The sequence below is a fragment of the Tenrec ecaudatus genome, chromosome 3 (genome assembly GCF_050624435.1).
Source record: "Tenrec ecaudatus isolate mTenEca1 chromosome 3, mTenEca1.hap1, whole genome shotgun sequence".
In the NCBI taxonomy this organism is placed as follows: domain Eukaryota; kingdom Metazoa; phylum Chordata; class Mammalia; order Afrosoricida; family Tenrecidae; genus Tenrec; species Tenrec ecaudatus.
In genome coordinates this window covers 101,029,430-101,053,791 of record NC_134532.1, presented here as the reverse complement: position 1 = coordinate 101,053,791, position 24,362 = coordinate 101,029,430, and the positions used below count along the sequence as shown (strand labels likewise).

At 44.3% G+C, this 24,362-nt stretch overlaps 1 protein-coding gene across 1 annotated transcript in view; it reads right to left on the bottom strand.

The window, feature by feature from the left end:
- Positions 1-24,362, bottom strand: part of SEC24D (SEC24 homolog D, COPII component) — a 103,439-nt gene that overhangs the window by 41,918 nt on the left and 37,159 nt on the right. The window contains exon 9 of the mRNA XM_075543878.1: positions 3,197-3,335. Coding sequence (XP_075399993.1) covers positions 3,197-3,335 — 139 coding nt within the window. The remainder of the gene's footprint in view (positions 1-3,196; positions 3,336-24,362) is intronic.

The following is a 24,362-nucleotide window of genomic DNA, read 5'->3' as shown; positions in this document are numbered from 1 at the left end:
AAACAGCAACCCCCTTTACCTTTGTATAAGCGAAGGCAGAGCACATTGGTGGTTTGGAGAAGCCTAGAGAAGTAGGGGGTGGAAGTACTGGTGTTTCTACTGGGTCTTGCAACCTGGAGGCCACAGCCCCTATTTTATTCACTCCCCTAAAGAGAATGCCAAATTTTGCACCTGAGTCTTTAACACAGTGAAGAGAAATATACAGTGCTCCCAATATGCCTAGCTGCATGTTATCTTATTCTCTGTTCAGGAGACATCTTCAGGTATAGAGAGTCTGCATGGTGATCTCCTCAAGTCTGGGCTTCAGAGGAGACAGGATGACTGTATTTGGGAAAGACTACACTCGGATCCCAAGCAAGGAGGTCTGATCGGATGCAGACGTCTAAGGGTAGTTCTGGCAGAGGCCTGGCAGTCACCCAACAGCACAGCAACGCGGATGAGTCACAGACTGAACACTTGCACAAATATGGCCTGCTTTCTCCGCGAAAGCAAACTCCTGCCACCTTGAGATTAATTACCAGGCCACTGCTAGTAGAAGAATTTACAATAGCCAGCCACACTCTGGTTGTGAGTCTTTTGTAAAGAACAAGATTTCCACTGGCAAAACCACAGAAGTAATGTCTTTTTTATTAAAAACAACAATGACAACTCGATTTTATTGTTTGTAGCTGTGAAACTAACACAGGGACGACCTACAGCAGGAATGTGTTCTTCAGTTGGGCTTTAAAAAGCACCGAGGTTTGACTTTTCCATGTCCTTACTGTATCACGGCCATTTCTTTTCAAAGTAGTTTTTACAAAATTCCAAAGTACACAGAAATCTCTAGATTTGGGAACGTTGATGTCTTGAAAACTACTGGAGAAATAGAGACCGACAACATCAGCTGAGCTAAATTCACAAAATCCCAAAACTGAGCTCACGGTCATCCGGTCTCTTCTGATGCCCAACACATCTACCCAGGGTTTCTGAGACTATACATCTCGATGGGATCAGACAGCCTCATCTCTTTCCCACAGGGTGGCTGGCTGGTGGGTTTGAACCACTGACCTTGTGGTGCACAGTCCAATGCTTACCTTCATCTCTAAAAAGGACTTTAATTTTCAGAGAATAACACAGGGGCTGTCTTAGAATGCCAGGACACGATATAACGTAAAATTCACTCATATACAGTCATACAAATACATGTAATATCTGAAGCTTCTATTCTTTTAAAATAGCTAATTTTGTATATTCTAGTATTTAATACTATCAACCGTGTTTTATAAACCAAAATGCCAGGCACATCATAAATGCAAGGCACACTGCCACAAGACCCTTGCTTTCCGGCAAGCCTTTAGACCTTTGACACTCCCCGCTAGGCAATCTGGGCAATTTACAAAGAAGCAGAGTGGAACCATGTGTCTAATCCTGCTGAGTTCTTTCTAGCCCCAATAAACTGTGGACTTCTTTATACCTAAGTAAATAATGTAGGTGTCAAAATAAATCTAAGTGAGATTAGCTTCCTTGTGGGGGGCCGATATTTGAGCCCAGTATGAATGACTTCATTGTATCCCAAACATGGCAGCCTCGGAGCAACGGACAGCCAGCCACCGGAGCACATCCACTGGTGGAGAGAGCAGTCTGGGGTCGGCCGGAGCGGTGTGGGGTCCTTTCAAGGCCATGGGCTGACACTCTGGAAGTGAGGTGAAGGAGTCACATCAGGTTGAAGATCCTGGATGCTCCATGGTCTGGATCAATATTTGATTACCAAATATAGATAGATATACATTTGATTACCCTGCTAAGACAGCTGAAGGCTTGCATGTAGACACTGAAGAAAACTTTGAACTCTGTTGGAAAATCTCCCCCGATGCTTGAGAAGCAGCTTCTGCCTTTTGGTGACAACCCTCCTTCTGGCCCCCACCCCCCACCCAAATGGAACACTGAGAAATTATCACTGGGCTCCTAAGTTAACAAGACATACACGCGTGCGCGCGCGCGCGCACACACACACACACACACACACACACACACGGTCTCCCTTGATTGGATTCGGCGTCACAGGGTTTTCAATGGTTGTTGTCTTTAAAAGTGGACTTTCTCTCAAGGCAACTCTGGCTTGAATTGAACCTCCGACCTTTTCATTAGCAGTTGAGCATTTCACCTTTTGTACCAACCAGGAAACCCTTCCTGAAGTTTAGGGTCCAAGATTTAGAAATATGCAAGGATTGGTTGCAGATTTCATCCAGGAAGAGATGGCGCAGGATCGTCTTGCAAAGAGAGGTGAAGGTGGAGAGTGGGCAGATTCTGGTCTCCCTGGAGCACGTTATTTCCACTGAACTGATGCCACAGCTGGAGCAAAGAGATCTAAGTCCCAAATGAGCCGTCTGTCAGAACTGACCACAGGCCTTCATGAAAAGGACTCACAGTGCCAGCAGGCACCCCGAAGTGGGCAAAGCAACGATCCATGAAAGAGGCAGGCATGTCAAGAGACAAGCAGTGCTGTCCCCCCAGCGAAGGTCCCCCGGGCAGAGATGCCATGCGGGCAGTGACACTGCCAGGAAACGGTGCCAGAGCTCAGCTGCCAGGGAGTGACATGGCCCAGCCGGCAGCGAGGGCAGCAAGCGTGGCCAGCATCCTTCAGCTCTCTGTGCACGGAGAAGACGTATGCAGGGAAGTCGAGTGCTCAGAGCCGTCACATAAACCCTTCTAGAAACACTCTACGCACACATACAAATGAATGTGAGGTGCTTCAGTAGGTGCAGTAACACACTGGAGCACAAACAGGCAAGAAAACGATATGGGAAAACCCTCTGTATGAATCTCTTTCCTCTCTGAACAATCCAGGATTTATTTGGGAGGGGGAGAAATCCACGGGTGTTGAAGCCCCAGTTATCCACAAGCTTTGCCCGAGTCTACCTCTGAAAAGGACAAGGAAAAGTCTCTCAGCTCTACCATCTGCAAGAGGTGAGACGTCATGTTCTGCACCCGAGTCTCCGTGGAAGGGGACCGAGGGACATGCTGTCACAGGTGTGTGTGACACAGGTGCGTGGGGCTCCTGCAGCTCCGGTGCTCATGGATGTTCTTCTAGTAAGTAACAAAGAAGGGACTACAAAGCTGAAAGCCAAAGCCACCTGAGCGTCTCCTCACCTAAAACGGAAACTAAATTTCATTTCATCAGGAGCGTCTGCAGAGAGCCTTCAATGGCGCTACTCACCGTCATTCACACAGCTGCAGAATGCACACTGATAGCGCCTCCCACCTTCAATGAACTGCATAAACGGGCACATGTAGGCTTTGCACCTGTTGCATCTGACCGGTCCGGTCTCACCATGGTTGACCAGGTAGAGAGGAGTCTGTAAGAAGCAAGCAAAATCAAGTCATAGGTATTGCAGAGATCTCATGGAGGAACTCTGGAAAGTTCTCGAATGGCATTCTGCATGGAACTCATCGCTCTCCTGAAGGGTAAGGAGGCCACCCGTGACGTGATGTGACTGCAAGCAACGAGACAAACAAATGTACATTTGAACACGTATCTCACTTATAAGCATGTGTTTGCACCTAAGAGTGTGTATCTGTATGTGGAGCGGGGAGGGGGAGAGGCGGGAACAGAAGAATGAGAGATACAAGGATGGAAATAATATTTATGCTAAAATGCCCCGGATGCCTTTTACCACAAATTTTGGTACATTTGTTGATGATGAGTAAAGAGGAAAATTGAGTCTGATTTTCTAAGTTCGAGGTTATCTACTCCGGAGAGGACTCCCAGTCTCAGAAACCCACAGGAGCCTCTCTGCCTGGTCCTGCAGGGTCGCTATGCGTGAGAACAGGCTTCACGGCAGTGAGTTTTGTGAGACTTTGCATTCCAGGGTGCAGCCTGCATAATTTCATCTATGTCTTCCAAAAGTGCCAGCTCTCTGGTTGAAGAAGCAGGCGACAACTCTTTAGGCAAGGGCCTTTTTCTGTTACTCTCCCTCAGTGGACAAAAAACGCTGCACGTGGTGATCTCAACACGGCTGGCTAGTCTCTGCCAGAGTGAAAAAATAATAAATATTTCAGTTGCTTCTTCTTCATAAACATGCCCACACACCATTACGCATCTCCTACAGCTTGGAAGTGAAGCGGCTTCGGCATTCGAAGGCCTGGCTTCTTTGAACTCATCCAGCTTTCAAACTAAAACCACAAGGACGCTTCCTGGTTGTACAAATCTCCTTAAAGAAAACATTTCTGGAAAAGCAAGAGAATGACAGGATTGAGCAGATTGACCGGCTTTCTTTTTTAAGGAAAAGATGTAAAGGAAGCAGACCGGCTGGCTGCTTCTTCCCCTGGGTTTGCATGGGGGTCGGAGGTGGGCTCACAGGCTACTTTGTGCCGGAGTCCACTTTTGCTCGCTGCCCACATCATGCATGTGAAGACTGACCCCCTGCTGGGATTTCAGACATGACCTTGGAGGCCCCAGACCAGGAAACGAAACAAAATGAAACAAAAACAGCAACAAAACTTCAAGCACAGTGGGCAAAGGAGTCAAGTTAAGGATTTTAAAAATCCAACAAAAAGTACTTGGAATCATTCCCTATTGCCTCTGTACTGCCCCCACCCCCTGCCCAAGGAAACCAGAGAATGGACTTCGGGTTTGTTGTTTACTGCCTCTTCTGACCCGGCGTATGGATAGTTCTAATGCTTTGCTGGTAGGGCTGTGGCAGAGATTAAATGAGTAAAACACATGCAATGGAGAGGGCTGTGCTTGACACAAGAAGGTTGGTTATTGCGGAAGGCGGGAGGAAGGATGGGGAAAGGGGAGAAAAAGGAACCACAGGGATGGAGGGTTTAACACGATACTGCTGTTGGTTTCATTTCTTGAGATGCGCTGTGTAAATATATATATAGTATGTCTCTTTAAAAAAAAAAACCCAAAGAAAGAAATCCCTCCAGATTTCTCATTCCTCAAACTTAAATAGTGGTCTGAGTGGCTTTTTTAAAAAGAAAGAGGAGGAAAAGTAAAATTGAAATGGACATGTAGTCCATTTGTTGGACAAAAGGCAACAGGATTTCAGGAGCCAGATGAGACCCTAGACACTGGCAGCCTGAGAAACCCACAGGGGGCATCTATTCTGTCCTGTAGGGGCTGTGAGTTCGAATCCACTCCCTGGGGTTTCACTATCTAACTACCTTTTCTCTCTCAAAAGGACTCAGCTCAGAAAGCTTGTCTTTCATTGGAGAATGACAGCGGCATGTGATTGAAAGGAGTTCCTGAAGGCATTTGCTTTTATAAATATTTAAATGAGCCAGCCTGTTTTATAAATGGCTTTATAAACATGACTTAGAAAGCATGATCTTTCAGATTTGAATATAATCTAGGGTAAAAAGTTGAGATGCAGATTGAACTAGGTTTTAAAAATCAACTCTATCACAGAGGGGTGACAAAGAAGGGATGAGTTAACCAGGGTGAAGTATAGCACTGATGAAACACACAATATTCCTCTGGTTCCTTGAGGCTTCCTCAACGCGCCCCCCCCCCATGATCAGGTCCCCAGTGCTGCCTTTCACTGCGGGCTATGGCAGACCATGGGCACAGGTACAGATAAGAGCTCACGATACAAGCAATCCCTGTAGGTGAGAGGAAGGGGTAAGAAACCGAAGGGGAAGGGAGACAGCGGTTGGTGTAAATATGAAATTAATAATAGTTTATCAAGGGGTCATAAAATGAGAGGTAGACAAGGAGGGGGGAAAAGAGGAGCTGATACTAAGGGCTCAAATAGAATATAAATGTTTAGAAAATAATGATGGCAACACATGTACAAATTTGCTCGATACAATTGATGAATGGATTGTTATTAAGAGCCCCCAATAAAATGATCTTAAAAAAATAAAAATCAACTGTAAGAACTGATTTAAATGTGTATATCTCCCCCCAAATACACACATACACACAAACAAAAAAACAAGCTCACTGGCAGCTAGTCAATGCTGACTCATAGTGCTCCCCACCCCTGCCCCTTACACACACCTTGGGTTCCTAAGACTGTAACTGTTTCTGGGAGTAGAAAGCCCAGTCTTTCTCCCAAGGAGCTACTGGTGGTTTTGAACTGCAGCCCAAGGAGTAACCAACCACTGCAGCACCAAGGCTCCTTCCTTAAATGTATATACAGGCATTGCAAAATACATTACCCTCTTTTGAATACAAGCATACAGGGACAAATGGGTGTGCTCCCTGGCTGGTCAAACAGGGAAAACCCGAAGGGGGGAAACAGTCAAGAGACGTAGGTACAACCACGTGATGCTGAGGACAACAGAGGGAGGGCCGGGAGAGCAAGGAGTGAACCACAGCACAGACCCAGCTTTCGCAGCACCCTCGAAAGCAGGAATCCCCCTGCAGTCACGGTTCTGTTCTAGAGCGTCCGCCTCGAGGCTCGGAACGGTTCTTCAGGCTGAGGGAGGAAATCTGCCGTCTGCACCCCTCCCGCCAGCCTGTGCTGCGCCTGTCCTGTAATCACCTTTTATTTTCAGGGTGCAAAAGCTACCATCAATTCCCAGGGAGATTTCAGAGGTGAAATACGATGCAGTTATTTCTTGACAAATCAGAGGGAATCGGCCTTCTTCTTGCTGATAGTATTTGCTCAGAGGCAGGCCTGCTCTGAATAACCGTGAGATTGTTCAGCAACAAAGACCTCAGCATTCCAGTCCAGGCAGATTCAAACTTGCAGCACCGAAAATGAACGTCGAGTCATAAGCGGGCATCGAGCAATGACTGTATCTGGGCTCTTAAAAATGCTTACTTTTTTCTTTCCTTCCCGACTTTCAGTCCTGGGGAAGCAAGATGATGGACAGGCAAGATCTTCAGCCAATTGCGGTGACAGTCAAGAATGTTAAAAGCTTGTTAACGGTTTACATTTGGTTTTCAGGCAGCAGGACATGAGTTTCTGATTGCTGCGGCCTGGTTTCCTCTCCCTCCGGCCATGCTGAAAACCCTCAGAGATGTGCCTTTGCTTTCTCGAGTCTGCTTATCTGCTGCCCCATAGTCTGCATGAGCTCATAAGTAGCTAATCTCACTGCTCTTCTGAGTTCAGAGCTAGGGTAGATAGCTTTCTTAAAAATGTACATGCCTTTCCAAAAGATAAAAAAATTTTTTTGCATCTAAAATATTTTTAGGATTTCTAATTTTGCTCATAAAGGTTCTTGGCCCCTTTGACCTCTACTAGACCCCCGTCCCTTTAAGTCCCTGTTCTCGGACTAGGAAAAAAGGAAAGGGCAGAGAAGTTAGTTTTAAAAACCTCATCTGAGTATTTTTGGTTCGGACCCTGTGTGGCTGATCTGGCTGACATCGTTTGAAAGTGATGGTTCACTTTGAAAGCTGAGGAGAGAAAATGTTAGAGAATGGTGTTTGATTCTTCCTAGAGCCATGCCAAATTCAACGCCGGCACTCATTTCATTTACCTGTTTATTTAATATTGGTTCCCGTTTTAACCAGAATGCTTTAACTTAATAAAATCTCACTTTTTCCATGCTTGTGGCATATCCTGGTGAGTCCTGGGCCCCAAGTCTGAGTGCAATTGTGAGGTTCAGTGCTAAAATGTTAGTAATTGAAAAATGAAACGAAAACTTTTAGTTGCTTTTTTTCCCCTGGAAAATAAAAAGTAGACAACAAGGTATAGCAATAGAAACCACCTCGATACCCCGATTAGGAAAATGTCAAGTCTTATTTTAAAGTGTTACCTATGTTCCAAACACACCTGCGACTATCTCAGGTATCTGACATTTTTATAGTCGGCGCTGGATCTATTGTGCACCTCTGTGCGTCTTCCTGGTGGCACAGTGGACTGGAAGTTGGGCTGCTAACCAGAAGGTCAGCTGTTCGAACTCCAGAGGAGAAAGATGAAGCGTTCTGCCCCCGAACAGAGTCACAGCCCTGAACACAGTTGGCAGCACGTCGCTGTGAGCTGGAGTCAACTCGAAGGCAGTGTTTTCCTTTTGTTTGGTCTCCCTGAGAAGCCTACAGGCTAGTGGAATAGAACGCCATTAAACAAACAAGCCTATAAATATACATAATTAAAAGAGCATGGTATGAGTAGAAAGAATGTTGGGAGATAATGTTTCAAGAACATTATTAACCAAAGCGCTTTTTTAGCCTAAAAAGGTAATGTTGAAATGAAGCACAATGTCGAGAGATTCACTTTTGTGAGGAGTTCTTACAAAGGGCATGGAGTGCACCTCGCTCTTAGTTTGGGCACCTGTGTGATTCAGAGGGGTGAACTGCACAAGTCTGGCTACAATGAGTCTAGGTTCTTAGGACAATGATAAACAACAGATAGAGCGAACTATTAAAAGCCGATATGATCGTCCCTTCGTATCTGCAGGGGACGGGCCCCAGAAGCCCCCACCCCACCCTGTCCCCTCCACCGTGGATATCAAAATCCAGTATCTACAGCTGCTTGAACCCCTTATACAAAACAACACAGTATCTGTATGTGGCCTACGCAGTCCTCCCTACCTATACTTTATTTAATTGTGAAGTATGTGCTTACGTAGGGTTTAAATCATTTCTGGATGGTCATAAGTATTATAATATATTAATAATATTGATTAAAAACAAACAAACTCGCTGCCATCGAGTGGATGCCGACTCACGGCAACCTTGTAGGACAGGGCAGCAGTGCCTGAGTTTTTCCAAGACTAATTGTTAACACAAGTCAAAAGCCCCGTCTTCTCCCGTGGTGCTGCTGGTGGGTTAGATCTGCAGACGCTGAGCTTAGCGGCCCAACACGTAACCACTATGCTACCAGGTTTATAAAGGTTACTTCACGGCCCCTCTAACATAAAGGCTATCTAAATAGTACTTTGTGCTCCCTCTTGGCCTTTGAGGGATGACTCTGACCAGCTAATTGTCTCGTTGTTTTGTTTGTTTTCTCCCTTTGGATATAATATTCAAACCTCTCCGGTGGTTGAATTTGAGGATGCAGAACCTGCAGATACAAAAGGCTAACTGCACACCAAACCCGGAGCGTCGAAGGTGTTTTTCCATTACAGATCCACTAGGTGGCACTGTGCAACTAGAAATTAAAGCAAAATGGCAACTCCAGAGACTAGTTGACAATTCTGCTATTTTATGTCATTCTAATAATAGATGACGAGGGCTAACAGCCAATGTGTTCAGCTTCTCTCTGAAAAGTTGGAGGTTGTAGCCCACGCAGAGGCACCTCCACCAAGGTCTATTTCTGAAAAAGTGGCCACCAGCTCCGCTGCCACAGAATCAATCCCATGGCCCCGGTGGAACGGCTCTATAGAGGTTTCCCCACTGTAATCTTTGTGGAAATGACTGGTACATCTTTTTCCTGTGGAACAGCGAGTGGTATCAAATCACTGACCTTTAGGTGAGCAGCCAAGTGCTCAACCACGACACACCAGGCTCCTCTTTTTTGCCTATCAGAATATGCCATTGTGTCGATTCCAACTCAGAGTGACCCTATAGGACAGCAAAGAACCCATAGGGTTGCTGAGATTCTCAATCTTCTCTCTCTCTCTCTCTCTCTCTCTCTCTCTCTCTCTCTCTCTCTCTCTCTCTCTCAGAAGCCTGTGGACTTGAGCTGACAACCTTACTGTGCCCCTGGAGCTACCTGGCAAAAACCCACTGCCACTGAGTTGATTCTGACTCATAGCGATTCTATACATGGTTTCCAAGGCTGTAAATCTTTATGGGAGCCTCACCTTTTTCCTATAGAGCAGCTGGTGGGTTTAAAGCGCCAACCTTGGGCTATTAGTCCAATACCTACTTCAGAGCACTACCTACCAAGAAACCAAACTCACTGACTCACTGCCAAGGAGTCAACACCAACTCATACCTACTAAAAACAAACAAAAAGCCACAACAGAAAGAACCCACTTTAAACTCACTACCGTCAAATTGATTCCTACTCAGAGCGCTGTTGCTGTTAGCGCAATGCACTACCTACTCAAAACACTCAAGCTCAGCGCTGCCATCGATCCCATTCCAACCGGGCTGCTAAAGTGCAAGGTCAGTAGCTGAAAACCACTAGCCGGTCTGCAGGAGAAAGGTGAGGCTTTCTACTTCCATAAAGGGTTGCAGTCTCAGAAACCCAGAGGCAGCTCTACTCCGTCTTACAGGGCTGCTGTGAGAACATCTACAGTGTCTCCTAAGCCAGATTGAGAGTATTCACAGGACGAAGACCTGACAAAAATGTAACAACCTGATAAAGGATCACTTCCGATGTCAGCTTATAACCAAACCAACTCACCGCCATGGAGTTGATTCTGATTCATAGGGACCCCACAGGGCAGAGTCCTACTGCCCCTGTGGGTTTCCAAGCTTGTCTCAAGCAGCGGCTCGTGGTTTTGAACTGCGAGCCTCGCAGTTAGAAACCCAAGATGTAATCCACTACAGTACCAGGTCTCCTAATGTCCGCTTATATCCCCCAGTCAATCACTGTAGATGTATCTCTAGAGTAGTCATGACGGTGGATGGTTAGTGCAATCTGGGCATGATTGAAGGCTGCTTTTGTTTTTGAGCCTCTCTCAAGAGGAGGTCAGTTGGTAATCTGAATTAATTGGGAGATATAAGTAGAAGCATGAAATGGTATGTGAGAAGATAATCCAGAACGTGTGATGAACTACTTCCCTTTAACAATGTCAAATATTCAGACTATTGGGCCGGCTGGAAGGCAAGTGGAATCAGATTCCCAGAGGATTAGGCCAGAAGCTAACATGAAAAGATAGTATCAACTGTACCGTTGGAAAAATTTCCACACGAAAGAGCCATGAGAAGCAGCCGCTATTGGTTTCCTATATCCAGCGTTACTGAGTATGACATTCAGGCAGGCGATAGGACAGAAAAAAGTACAGATTTTTCTCTTTTTATTACTCTTTACTTTTTCTTTTTTCAACACAGCAGTACTATTTTATTTGACTATTTCTAAATAACAAGTATGGCCCGATCAGAATAACGCCCTCTGAATATTTCTGAAAAGTGTGCATGGTCCAAAGAGAAGCAGAGAGTAGCAGTAGGGCATGTACCAAGTTGCATGGATGGTTCTTTTAGAGGCAAAGCAGGGGGACTTCGGGGGAAATGGGGAACTGACAACGATGAGTTCAAGAATGAAGAAGATGCTCTAAACCTGACGGTGATGACTGCACAACTCTTCTTGAGGTGACTGGACCCTTGGATTGTGGGATATGTGAATTATATGCGCATAAAAGTGGTAAAGAGAGAGAGTCACAGTCTTGGAGACACTCAGATCCTGTAGGGTCCCCACCAGTTGGAATTGACTCGAGGGCCTTAAAATAATTAGCTAAAAAGAGACATCAGAGATTTTGAAAATGATAAAGGCAACATGTGTCCAAATGTGCTTGATATAATTGATGTATGGATTGTTGTAAGAGCCCCCAATACAATGATTTATAAAGAAAAAAAAGGGACATTAGAGTAATTTTTTAAATTATAGATGCTTTTTGAAGGGATTTCAATGGATGAATTGAAACAAACTGTATGAAAGAATAAAAACTGATGATCTGCTCTGTAAGCCTTTACCTAGTTCACAAAATTATTTGATTATTAAAAACATACAGTTTTTCAAGAATGGTATCAGTTGGTCCTTCTTAACCAAAATTCTTCTATGTCCAGAAAACTAGCCTTCTGCTAGTCTGAGTGCGAGCGGATCTTGAGAAATTAAACCATTTCTTCTTTTCCATCCCTGCTGCAGGGCAGTTAGCTGCTGTCCAGTGGATTCTGACTTCTGGTGACCTCATGCATTGACTTGGAACTGCTGCATTGGGTTGTTAAGATGGGGCCTGTCGGAAGCAGATCCCCAGACTCTTCTTCAAGGCACCTCCGGGTGGGCGTGAGCCATTAGCCTTTTGACTAGTAGTTGAGCATTATCTGTTTGTGCCACCCTTCTGCCTAGAGTCAATTTATCCTCGTTATAACGATCATGACCTTATACCGGACTTCACCACTCCCTCATCTGGAAGTTTGTCTTGTTTCCTTTACCTGTCCAGCATTAAAAAATTCTCACATATTTTACTGATTGTGGTAGTTACATCATCTATTGTTACCTTGAGACAATTAAGAGTGAAGGGGTGGAGTTTAGCCTGTCAATCAGGTTGCAGCTTTATGACCTCATTTGGATAACTAGCTCACTGGAGGTGGGACACACACTCACTCTCTGCGAGACCTTCCTGTTCACAAGACACGACACATGGAGCTATACTAGAGCCCTGGAGCTGGAGGAGCCACGTGGAGACCCCTGCCCATGCAGAGATGCCTCCACTGCCACTGGATCCACAAGTTTCCACCCACTGGCCTGTGATCTTCCTGCTCTTTTATATAAAGCTCTTTCTCATACACATATGAATGTCGATGAATTTGTTTCTCTTGTCAACCCAGACTAACACATTGATTCATATTTTTCATATTATATGTGAAATTGTCACCATTTTCTTATAGTGATTTGTATTTTAAAATCTATATAATTTCAGATTCACTTGGAGGTGGTCACAATCCTGAGAAGGGACTGCAAGCTACTTTGCTCAGATGGGAACTGTGGGTAAACGCTGGGAAATGACCTGTCCGAGGTCTACCAGCCTTGTGGTTAGCAAGCAGCCCAATGCATAACCCATTATGCGACCAGGGTTCCTTAATGACTGCCCAGACTCACGCCACTCACTGCCATCAAGTTGATGCCGGCTCATAGTGACCCTCAGGGGCAGGGTAGAACTGCTTATTTGAGTTTCTGAGACTAACTCTTGACGGAAGTAGAAAGAAAGCCCTGTCTTTCTCCCTCTGAGTGAGCTGCTGGTGGTTTTGAACTGCTGACTTTAAGATCGCAGCCCAATGGGTAAGCACTATGCCACCAGGACTCTTCAGTGGCTGAACAGAGGGAGAGTGAATGTCAGTCAGGGAGATTAGCCTACACCAGGAAGAAAAGCATGGGGCAGGCTGGTGGTGGCTAGGCAAATAGCCTCAACCCGTTAAGATGGAAAGAGACAAAGGACAAGTCTTCAGAGCCAGGTAGCCTAGGTTTGTTTTATATATATTTGTAAAGATAGATATATAACACAAGAAATGAACTGTTAAATTATATACAGATAAAGAGATATATAATACAAGAAATGAACAGTTAAATTATAAAGCAGTACAAATGGCTCAGTGCAACTCACTCCCATGAGAGAGTTGTGAGACACTGGCAGTCCTTCAGGTCTTGAGGGCTGTCTAGTAGTCCTCTGTAGAGAGAGCTAGGCTATCCCAGCACAGGCAGCAAACAGCAAGGCAGGTCACCAACTGTCAGCCAGGTCACCAACCATCAGTCCCCAGCTCCAGAGATGTACATTCTAGTTCTCTGGTGAGGCAAGTCTTAAAGGGACCTCAAATTACAGCGACACAGTTCACAAGTTAGGTGTCCCACAGGTAGTGTAGCTTGCAAATTGAGGCACAGAACAAGCAAGGCAGCCGCACACTGGTCCGATGATCAAAGAGTGAGAGACAAGAAAGGTGAGACTCACCGAGCCATTTTTCTCTCCGCCCTTCAATTAATCCCACATGTGTTTATCAACCAGGCTAGCACATTAAACCGTGTCAGATCATATTCAGCAAAATTTTAGTGGCATGGGATATCCATGATACACTGGCCATACTTATTTTTTATTTTTTGTATTTAAATATATTTCTGTTGCAAAAACGTTTTGTCTCTCTCTTTTTTGACACACACCTGCATCTGCCTTAAATCAACAGCTACTTACTACAAGGGGACAATTGGGATCTCACCACTGACTGAAACTATGCCCTTACAAAAACAGCATCTTTTGGCACACATTTGAAAGTTGTTGATTGTTTCGCCATCCCCTCTACATACTCAATTGATAAAAACTCATTTAAAAACATGAACTCAAAGAGTGCTTAATGTGGCGAACTGATCCTTTAATGAGGATTTCCCTCAAAAACTTCACTTCTGTGACTTTCACATAAACTTTACAGTCACCACGTATCCCCAGGGCTTAGAGGAAGAGCGAATTCTCAGCAAGTAGGTGCTGACAAGGAAGAAAGGGGTGGGTGGGGCACTGAAACCCCCCCAAAAAGGAAAAACAAGTCAACGAGTCAATGTTAGACTTGAAGATTTCTTGCCCAGTTCGTTTATCAGGGCTCAGCATGATAAACCCTCACAAGTTAGGTTTACCCCAAAATATGAGCAAATAACTACACTAGGCGACCTTGTTCTCAGAGAGGCCAAAAGTCCCGAAAGCAAACACAGCTGTGACCTTTCTACCCAGGCTCTGTGCTGCCCGAGTGCTACAGGTGGAAGGTCAGCTCAGAGGGGGTGGGCCGCCCCCGCAGAGAGGGCAGCCACAGTCCCAAAGGGAAAACCAGTATCCACTCAGTTAAGAGAGCCCGGAGTATCAGCTTGCCCGAGTGGCAGCGCTCTTCCATGACTAAACCATAAACGATTCTTAAACAAGACGTGGGTGCTGAAGCTGGGCGGTGCTGACACAGCCTTTCCATTGATGGCTACGTTTGCAAAGACTGGCATCGTTTCCCCGCTGGCACAGCTGTTGGAATCTTGTGAGGAGAACACTCCCTTCAGGAGCTAGGTTCTTGAGTGATTCTACAGCTGAGGGACATTCCCACACTCCTTAGAAACCTTGACCGTATCTTCCAGCCTCAGGGAGGGTTACAATCTGGTCGTCCAGTTGTGTGCCCACTGCTGCTGAACTGCACTAGGTCCCACAGAGGGTGCAACTACACTTTGGACTCCAGTGTCTCGATCGAGTATGTGTCTGTTTGTCATAGAGCAGCTGGCGGATTTGTACTCCTTCCAAGAAAACTGCAAGTTCAAAGTGTTAGAAGCACTGCACCTACAGGTAAGCTTGTGGCCGCACCTGGGCATTACAAGTCAGTCACCGCATCACTGCACTTGCTTCAAGCCTTGACCAAGCCCCATCGCTACTAATTTCTTCTCTATGTCAAGTCTTGACTCACACTGCACGTTCTCAGTGGAGTCCCCGAGGGACACTTGGTTTAATCCAACCTGGACTCCACCCCTAGTCATTACCTGCCCCAACTGCTCTACTTTTTTTTAACACCATTACCGTATATACTCGAGGATAAGCCAACCCGAATATTAGCCAAGGCACCTAATTTTACCACAAAAACTGCATGAAAAACGTGCTAAAAACCTCAGCTTATTCACAAGTATTCCGCTCTTCCTTAGAATGTCAGCTCATGAGGGCAGAGTCTCGGTTTGCTCGGTTCCCTGACAAAGCTCAACTGCGCCCATCAATCGGGTGGCTTCAGGCTCTTGCTGCCCCCAAGAGCAGCAAGCAGCAGAGCAGAGCCGTGCCCGTGCCTGCTGCCCAGTAGCACGCGGCTTCCAACAGATGACTCTTCAGAAGCACGTCACCAGATACGCCTTCTGAGGCACCTCTGGGTCGGCCTCAACCCTTCTGGAGTTTTTCAAGACTGCCCTTTTCAGTGTGCCGTCGAGTGAGAATGTTAACATTTGCGGCACCTCAAATTCACTGCCCTGGAGCCAGTTCTGGCTCGTGATGGCCGCGAAGGGCAGGGTAGAACTGCGGCTGTGGGTTTCCAAGCTGTACCTCTTGTCGGAGTAGAAAGCCCCCCATGGCTCGAACGATGATGGTTCCTCTATTTTACTCGCGAGGAGCCTGGCGGTGCAACGTGTAAGCATTGGGCTGTTAATCCAAGCAGGGGATTCTAGCCGATCAGCCACTACATAGGAGAGGTGACAATCTGCTTCTGTAAAGTTAAACGCAAAGTCAAACCCTCTGACTCACATCGCCCCTTAGGGTTTCCAGGAGCAGACAGCCTCATCTCTCTCTTTAAGTGTGGCTCAAAAAGACCCCAAAATGCCCCGCCATGGTGTCGATGCTGACGCATGGTGACCCCCTGTGGCTTTCGAGACTTACTGTTCACAGGCGCAGTAAGCCCAGTCTTTCTCCCTCCAAGCTGCAGGTGGTTTCAAACTGCCCACCATGTGCCTAACACGTAAACACTACACCACCAGGATTCCTCTGGTTAACAGCCCAACACTTGACCCACGAGGACAGCCTTGTAGACTCGGTGGAGAAGGTCCTCTTCTGTCCTGTGTGGTCACTGAGTCAGCATCAACTCAATGGCAGGGGAGTAGGAGTGGTACTCTTGTTTTCCTCAACAACAAAAAATAAGTGATTCCAACCCCCTTAAAACAATATCTCTTGCCAGCAAACGATCCCTGAACTAACTACAAGCTTTTCTCTTGTGAAAAAACAACAACAACAATATCTCTCAAGCCCAGACTTAGCAGAGAATTCCTCAAGAAGAAGGACACAGTGGGAGGGCTGGCTTTATCTGACTTTAAAAAAAATATGTCACATACACCTCTCTCCTTTTCTCCCTGCTGCTCTCTATCTCTCATGAATATTACAAACACACTTACATACTATAGCATCTTTGCATTTATAGCAAGAAGCTATTAAAGAAATCAACATTGAAGGGGTAAAGAAAAGAGAAACCTAAGCTAAAAGTGAGAATTTTACTGCCCAGGAAATTCCTTTAGCAACTGTTATCCCAGTCAGCACAGCTGTTTTTATCTGCCAGCAATGTTACCCATTCCAGAGAGAGAGATGATCCAACAGAATGCAGAAATTATCAAACAATATCCTTAATATCACACACGTACAGTTTTGCTGGAGATAATTAAGAAATAGTTGTACACAGGGAGGGAATTTCCAGAAATTCAAGTCAGATTCAGAGAGGATGTAGAACAAGTGATAGAATTACTGATGTCAGAAGGGTCTTGACTGAAGCACAGAATGCCAAAACGCTGTTCACTGGTGTTTTATGGTCTGTGTAGAGATGTCCTCCTGTGTGGGTCCAACAAATGATGGACGGCACTGCAAAGATGGGAATTCCAGAACACCTGCCTGGGCCATTGTGCAACATAAAGACCCAAAGGTAGTTTTTTGAACAGAACAAAGGGATAACTGCACGGTTTAAAATTAGGAAAAGCGTGTGTCGTGGTGTATCCTTTCGCTATACTTTGTCAATGTGTATGCTGAACAGATAACCCAAGACGCTAGCTTCCGTGAAGGAGAATGTGGGAAGTTTGGAGGAAAACTCGCTGACAAGTTGCAATATGCACATGACAGACCCCTGCCTGCAGAGACGGAAGCACTTGCAGATGAAGATCAAAGACCACAGCCTTCTGTGTGTCAACACAAACACAAACCTCAACACAAACACACACAAGCTTTCAATCCGGACCAATAAGCAACATCAGGATAAACAGAAAAAATGACTGATGTTGCCAAGGATTTGTTCTCCTGGATCCGTTATCAATATCCATGGAAGTAGCTACCAAGAAATAAAATACTACATTGCACCGGGCGAACCTGATGCAAAAACCCTGCGGAGAGTGTTGAAGAGCAAGAGTGTCACTTTGAGGACACAGGGGGCCGGACCCAAACCACACTATTCTCGGTCGTCTCTTCCGAGAGTGGACCATGCACCATGGTAGACTGAGAACTGATGCCTTCAGATGACGGTGCTTGTGACGAAGACTGCAAGTGCCTTGGTCTGCCAGAATAACAAACACATTTCTCCCGGAAGAAGTACAGCCAGCAGTAAGGATAGTGAGGCTCTGTCTCCTGCACGTTGGACTTGCTATCAGGAGAAGATAATCGGGCTGGGAAAGGTAGAAGGCTAGAGAAAGAGAGCAATAGCTCCCCACCCTCCAAAGATGGAATGGCACAGTGGCTGTCACAGTGGGTTCAAACAGCAATGATTGTGAAGACGGCGCAAGAGTGGACAAGGTTCTGTCCCATTATATATACAGTCGCTATGCGTCAGCACGGACTTGAAATCACGTAGCCACAACAGCAATACTAAAAGTGAGGATAATTTTCAATGAATCTACACATGGTAATATTTTTTCCATAAGAACATATATTCATAAGAAGATATATAGGCAACATATACTATATATTTATATTATATAACATTTGAGGATATTTAAATAAAAATGTCATATATAAACATTTCTTGAGCCCCCAAATATTCCTGGCACAGTATTAGGTGCTGAAAATACAAAGGTGAGAACAATCATAGGTGGTTCCCACTTAGGGAGCTACTCTGGAGAGTGGTCCTGGGAGAGTAACTTAGAACTAAAGCCCACAGGATAGACCGGACAGTACGAGGCGGAAAGCCAGCATAGAGGGTGGACATTCCAGCACAGATACATTAAACACCTTATGAAAAAACTAAGCTATATAATTTTTATTTGGATAAAAAATAATGCAACATAATATCAATGGACATACTATGCAACATTCCTATATTTTTTTGTAACATTCCTTTAAAATGTAGGTGAATAATGCATAATAAATGAGCTTGAGTATTTCCCAACCTGGGTGAGACTGCCCCCTGGGTGGGGCATTAGAATCATCTATAGGGGCCGCAAAAACACCTATCTACCTTTTATCCTGGTTTGTGGGCTTTTGTATGAAAACCCTTCATTGCCAAGGAGTTGCTGAGTAATTTCCCCCCCAAATGGGGGTGATAGGTCGAGAAACTTGGGGGACCTGTGATTTTTATATATACATAAATTATATATATATGGTTATATAAATAAAAACCTTGGAGTTCACATCAGCAAAGTGTGGAGAGGATAGTAGATGGTGCCCGGCTACCTAGTGGAATAGTATCTTTCAAACAAGCAGCCATCTAAGCGAGGAGTCAACTAAGCACAGCAGCCTGTGTGATCCAAAGACGACAATGATAACATTCAGTTATGACGAAGGGGAGAGTCTCAGAGCTAACATTGTGAACACTCAATTTGTGGAAGGCCGTGGAAGACAGCAAGAGGCCAAACCCCGTCTGCAGAATATCCAGTCAGATTAAGCCGTTGGCAGATCCCCTCTAACCACAGGCAAAGGTTGGAACAGCCTTCCTGGTCAAACATAGATCATTGTAATCCTGATTATGATGGATCAAACTTGATACTAGACACAACCTGAATTTGTTCTAGGTCCAAGGATCTCTTGCTTGTTCTATGACAAAAACTTCTTCCCTGGCTTTTTAAATATTGACAGTGGTCCTTTTTTCTTACGCGTTGTTTGTATTTTTATCTTCATATTACTATTGTTTTATCCTCACCACTTCATTTCATTTTTTCTCTTTATAGTTATGTTGGGTTTACCAGTTCGTGAAGCACAGAAGGACTGGATGCATAAAGATAATAACTGATATAAGGATTTCTAGGGGATGTCGGGGAGGATGGAGGGCAGATGGGGAGGATGAGGGGATTTCAGGAGTAAACAATGAAGGTGGGAGGTGGAGGGAGCACTAGAACTGAAGGTGATTATTACACAATTCATTTTAATGGGGATTTAATCAAGGGGTTGGAGGTGGGGGAAAGAAAATGTTCTGAAACTGATTGTGGTAGTGATTGTACAAATCTTGTTGATATGAATGAACAACTGAGTGGTATGAAATGTGGATTAAGTGTCAATAAAATGTGTTCTTTTTTGTTTTTAAGATTTACAGCCTTGAAAAGCTCATGGAACGATTCTACTGTGTCCTATAGAATTCTTATGAATTTTAATTGACTACATAGCAGTGAGGTTGTTCTCTGGTATACAGCAGACTCCCAAATCAATGATGGCTGAATGAAAAGAAATTGTTCATGCAAAAGTTTAATACAGTATTGGACTGCAAAGAACCACAGTAATGATAATGAGGATAGTAAAAGTAACTTATAGAGTCCCTAATAAAATGTAAAAAAAGAAAAGAGGAGGGAAAAAAAGAAAATGATTAGGGCAAAGAATGTACAGATGTGCTTTATACATTTGATGTATGTATATGTATGGACTGTGATAAGAGTTGTATGAGCCCCTAATAAATTTTTTTTAAAGTAACTTATGGATCTTACACTGGCTTATTTTGTCTTTAAACAACTATGCATAAATTTACCATATTTTTATTTACAAGGGAAAAGAGGTCCAAAAAGACTAAGTAAAAAATAGAACATTCAGTTAAAGCAGTCAATTCCCAAATTCTTGACCTTACCACGATATTCAGGGTCATGCTATTCTCATCACATATGACCTGTTTTTAAAAATGACTTGTCCTTCAGATAAACTCGCAGGCAATTTTCAAACCCATGCCCACGGAGTGTATTTCAATTCAAAATGACTCTGCATAGGGTTTCTGAGTCTTTAAATCTGTGCTCCCGGCTGAGAGCGCGTATCTTTCTTCTGTAAAGGGGCTGCTATGTCTGAAGCATCAATATTGTGGCTGGCCGCCCATGCCCAGCCCACAGCACCACCCTGCTAACAAACCACTCCACATTAAAGTTGTCATCGGGTTTTCGCTCTCTCCTTCCCTTCCATCTTTCTTTCCTGAAAATCGGACCTTGTTTATTAATTACCCCTTGCCTTTCTTCAAAGAGAACACAGAGTCTAAGAAACTACCAAATATAAAAAACTTTAAAATAGGAGAGGGCTTCCAAGAGTTCACAGAGAAACTCCATTATTTTGTAGTTTCCTTTTTTCCCAGGAATTTTAAAAGCCCCAAGTATTTGATCTTCCAAGAGTTTACCACCAAGAGGACATAGCAAGTACATAAATGTAGGCTCTCTTCTTATCCCAAATCCTCAAACTCTGAAGTCAGAATTAGGAAGCAAGGGAGGAAACATTTATTTCAATGACTATGAAATTATGCAAACTCATCAATTACAAAAGGCATCAAAGTTGTCAACTGTAGGAAGATGTTTCAAAAAGTTCCCATGCAAATGGAATTGAAAGATAAGTCGCATCATCTCCTGTCAACATGAGCAAAGGGTGGTGTCTAGCCTGTCAGGTCACAGGCAGTGATGTCTCTGTGTGAGCAAGGCTTTCTCCTGAGGATTCTTGGAACTCCTGCCCTCCCCCCTGCAGGAGGAGGACACACACTCTCTCTGTTTCACATTTCTGTTGACAAGCCACATGGAGCCACACTGCTGACAGCCAGAGCCCTGGAGCTGGAGGACCCACATGGAGAGCTGTGCCAACACTGAGATGCTTTCACAAGACTTTTCACCCACTTGCCTGTGACCTTCCTGCATTCGGCATCACTGCACGTGCTACATGGGTCTAACGAGGAATGTATGGACCAGCACTAGACATATGGGCTAATACTGCAATTGTAGACTTGATCTGGACCCGGTTGTTTTCTCAATATACAATTGCTCTTTGATAGAAAGCTCTCTCTTACACACACGAGTATCTTTGAACTTGTTTCTCTAGTCAACCCAACCTAAAACACCTCTCATATATGACATCATGCTAGGAAGTTGCTGTTGATAAGACATATTCCTATTTTTCAGGTGTTCAACTGTGAGGAAGTGCAGATCTTAGAGTTGATAAAAGTAGCAAGAAGGCTCTGAAACAGTCCTTTTTCTGTGGTTCTCCCCACTGCTTCCCATTCTTCTACTTTGGGAGGTTGGTGTAGCATCGTGGACAGGTAGGGATGGTGTCTACTCCGTCATCACGGCGATCAAGGTCTTCAAACCCACCCTTGCCCTCACTGAAAGCCAACTTATGGCAGGATGCTTTCTTTCTTGTTCATTTGCTAAGTTATTCTCCATTTAATAAAACCATAAAGGCTGTGTGCATAATTCTGTGATGAGGAAAATAAGCTTAGTGCACTTAGATTCCAAACTGTAACTAAAACAGAATTCTAACCCCCTTTACCCTGAAAAACTGCCGTCCCTGGGTGTCTGCTACAACACAGTTCTAAAATGGGATAACAGTCGGTGTCTTCGCTGCCAATTTTGGTGTTTTGTTTTTTTTACAGAGTACCTTTTCATACCACTGTATAAACAGTGACCGCACACATTAAGGGGTGTGATTCTGTTTCTAAATTAACTCTGTACCTTAAAGGAACTGAAAATGTTGGATCCAGAATTCCATTTCTCCTTCAGTACATGTGTTTTACTTCTGCTAAGTTTTTATTTAATACTTTAAAAATATTGCAGGCAAGAAGACAAGTTAAGATTATAATTGTCTGCCATACTAGCCCCTCCGATTTCTTAGCAGAGTACCAGGAGTCTTAAAATCTTGTAAGTGGCTATCGAGGTACAACTGATTTCTACATGCCTGGAGCAATGGGGATTAAAGAGCCAGGGCACATGGGCAGAAACGGGACAGTTTCTTGTTTGGTTGCCTCTATGAGCAGTGCCTCCTTTGCCATGAAAGGAGAACTGGATGGTGCCCAACAATTATTGCTGAACATTTTAGTCAATGATTTTAGAGAGAAATTCTGATCAAAGGGGAGAAAATACAGAGTGGAATTTCAAACTCTCATAGAACACAGACTTTCTAGAGCCACAAAAACTGGTGACTCCCTGGGAATTATGGCCCTGAAAGAATCTCTAAGCTTGAACCCTGAAACTGAAGCCATCCCTAGAAATCTTTGCACCAGGCAATCGTTTAGTTTGACCCATAAAGGGCGTCTGCTTTGAGCAGTGCATTCTGTGAAAGCATTACTTCGGTGAGATCAGCATCTCCTTTGGAAGGGGAGGGGAGTTTGGGGGGCAGTGAAAGTTAACGGTTGCAAAATGATTTGGAAAAGGCGAGTGAGAATGGTTGTGTAACGAATGTAGTCAGTGTCACATGTAGTCAGTGTCATGTGAAGAACTGATGGAACTGGCTTATTTTTTTGCTATATATATTTTCACCAAAAGAATAACAAACAGGTAGGTAAATACCAGAACTATACTCCAGGTTTTTGATAAACTATATATGAGACCTTAAGGAAGTAATATGACCTCTGTATTCTTTATACTATATAATAAAATATTTCAAATAAATATTTCCTAAGGTCAACATCAAAAAGAAAATGGATTGTAATGGCCTCATTTTCTCTATGTGGCTGCAGCAGAACGACTTGAGTGGGTGGTTTAGAAAGGAGCTAAGTCTGTTTTCTCAGCGGGTAGTAGGCTAGACGTCAGAGCTTAGGGCAGAGTTCTAGAAGTCTCTCCCTCTCAGTTCTGGGAATCCTTGTCTCAGCTTCTCTCGCATTCGTCTGGGAGTTCCCTAGAGTTTCATGTGACATCTATCTGACCGTGAGCATTATGTTCTGGTGGGCTTTTATTCCTAATCTGCACCTTTTACACTTTTCATAGCTCAACAGTTATTGGTATAAGATACACCCTGAACTGATACAGCATTGTTACCAAGAACCCCTTTCTCACATGGGATTATATTCACATAGGGGTTAGGGCATATAATGTACATTTTGGGGGAAGGGGGTAATGGTGGTGCAAAGCTCAAACCAAACCCACTGTCATTGAGTTGATTACGACTCACTGAGACCCTGTAGGACAAGGTAGAACTGCCCCTGTGGGTTTCTGGGGCTGTAACTCTTTGTGGGAAGAGAAAGCCTCCATTAAATAATATTCATAGTGATCTTAAATATAAATTCAAGTTTTTGAAGGTGAAAAACTTTTTGCCTTAAGTCTTCTCTAAGTTCCTTAAAGAACATGGTATTAGGCACTAATCAGTTTAATAACAGGCTTATATATATACACATACAGGAGGGCTACGCCCCAAAATTGGAATCCCCTCCCCTCCAGTTTGTTAGAGAGACAAACAAGGTTAAAAGTGAAATCTGTAGTCATTTAAATGTGTGCAACAAAGTAGGGCAGAAAACTAGAAACTTTACTTCTTGAGAAACATGATTATCAGTAGGCCCAACTATTGCCAAGGGACATTAAGAACCATTGTAAGGGGTCTTGGTGCAACCCTGGTGGCGTAGTGGTTATGCGTTGGGCTGCAAACTGCAGGGTTGGCTGTTTGAAACCACCCATAGCTCTTTGGGACAAAGACTGGGCTTTCTACTCCTGTAAACAGTTACCGTCTCAGAATCAGCATTGATTGAGGGCAGGGAGTTGGTTCGGTAAAGAGGTCCTGGAGGTTAGGTCTGGGGCTGCTAACTGAAAGGTAGGTATTGAAAGCCACCAGCAGTTCTGTGGGAAAAAGATGAAGCTATCGGCTCCTAAAAAGTTGTACAGCCCAGAAGCCACCCCCTATGTAGGGCCACGATGAGCTGGAATTAAGTCAGTGGCAGTGTGTGGAGGCTAAAAATACAACCTAGTAATCAACCATCATTGTATATATAGCTATCTCAGCCCTTTAAGTATACAACCAGCCCTGAGAAGAGTCCATTTATTCACCCAAGACCTGTACTGTATGCCGTGTCCACTGCAGCGTCTGAATACTGAAGGGTCTTTGCCTTCAACATGAATTGAATACAAAACAGTAACTTAAGTCAAAAGATATCAAGGCCGATTGCTAAAACTACAGTCAGCAAAAAAAAAAAAAAGAAAGAAATTAAAAGGGGTGGG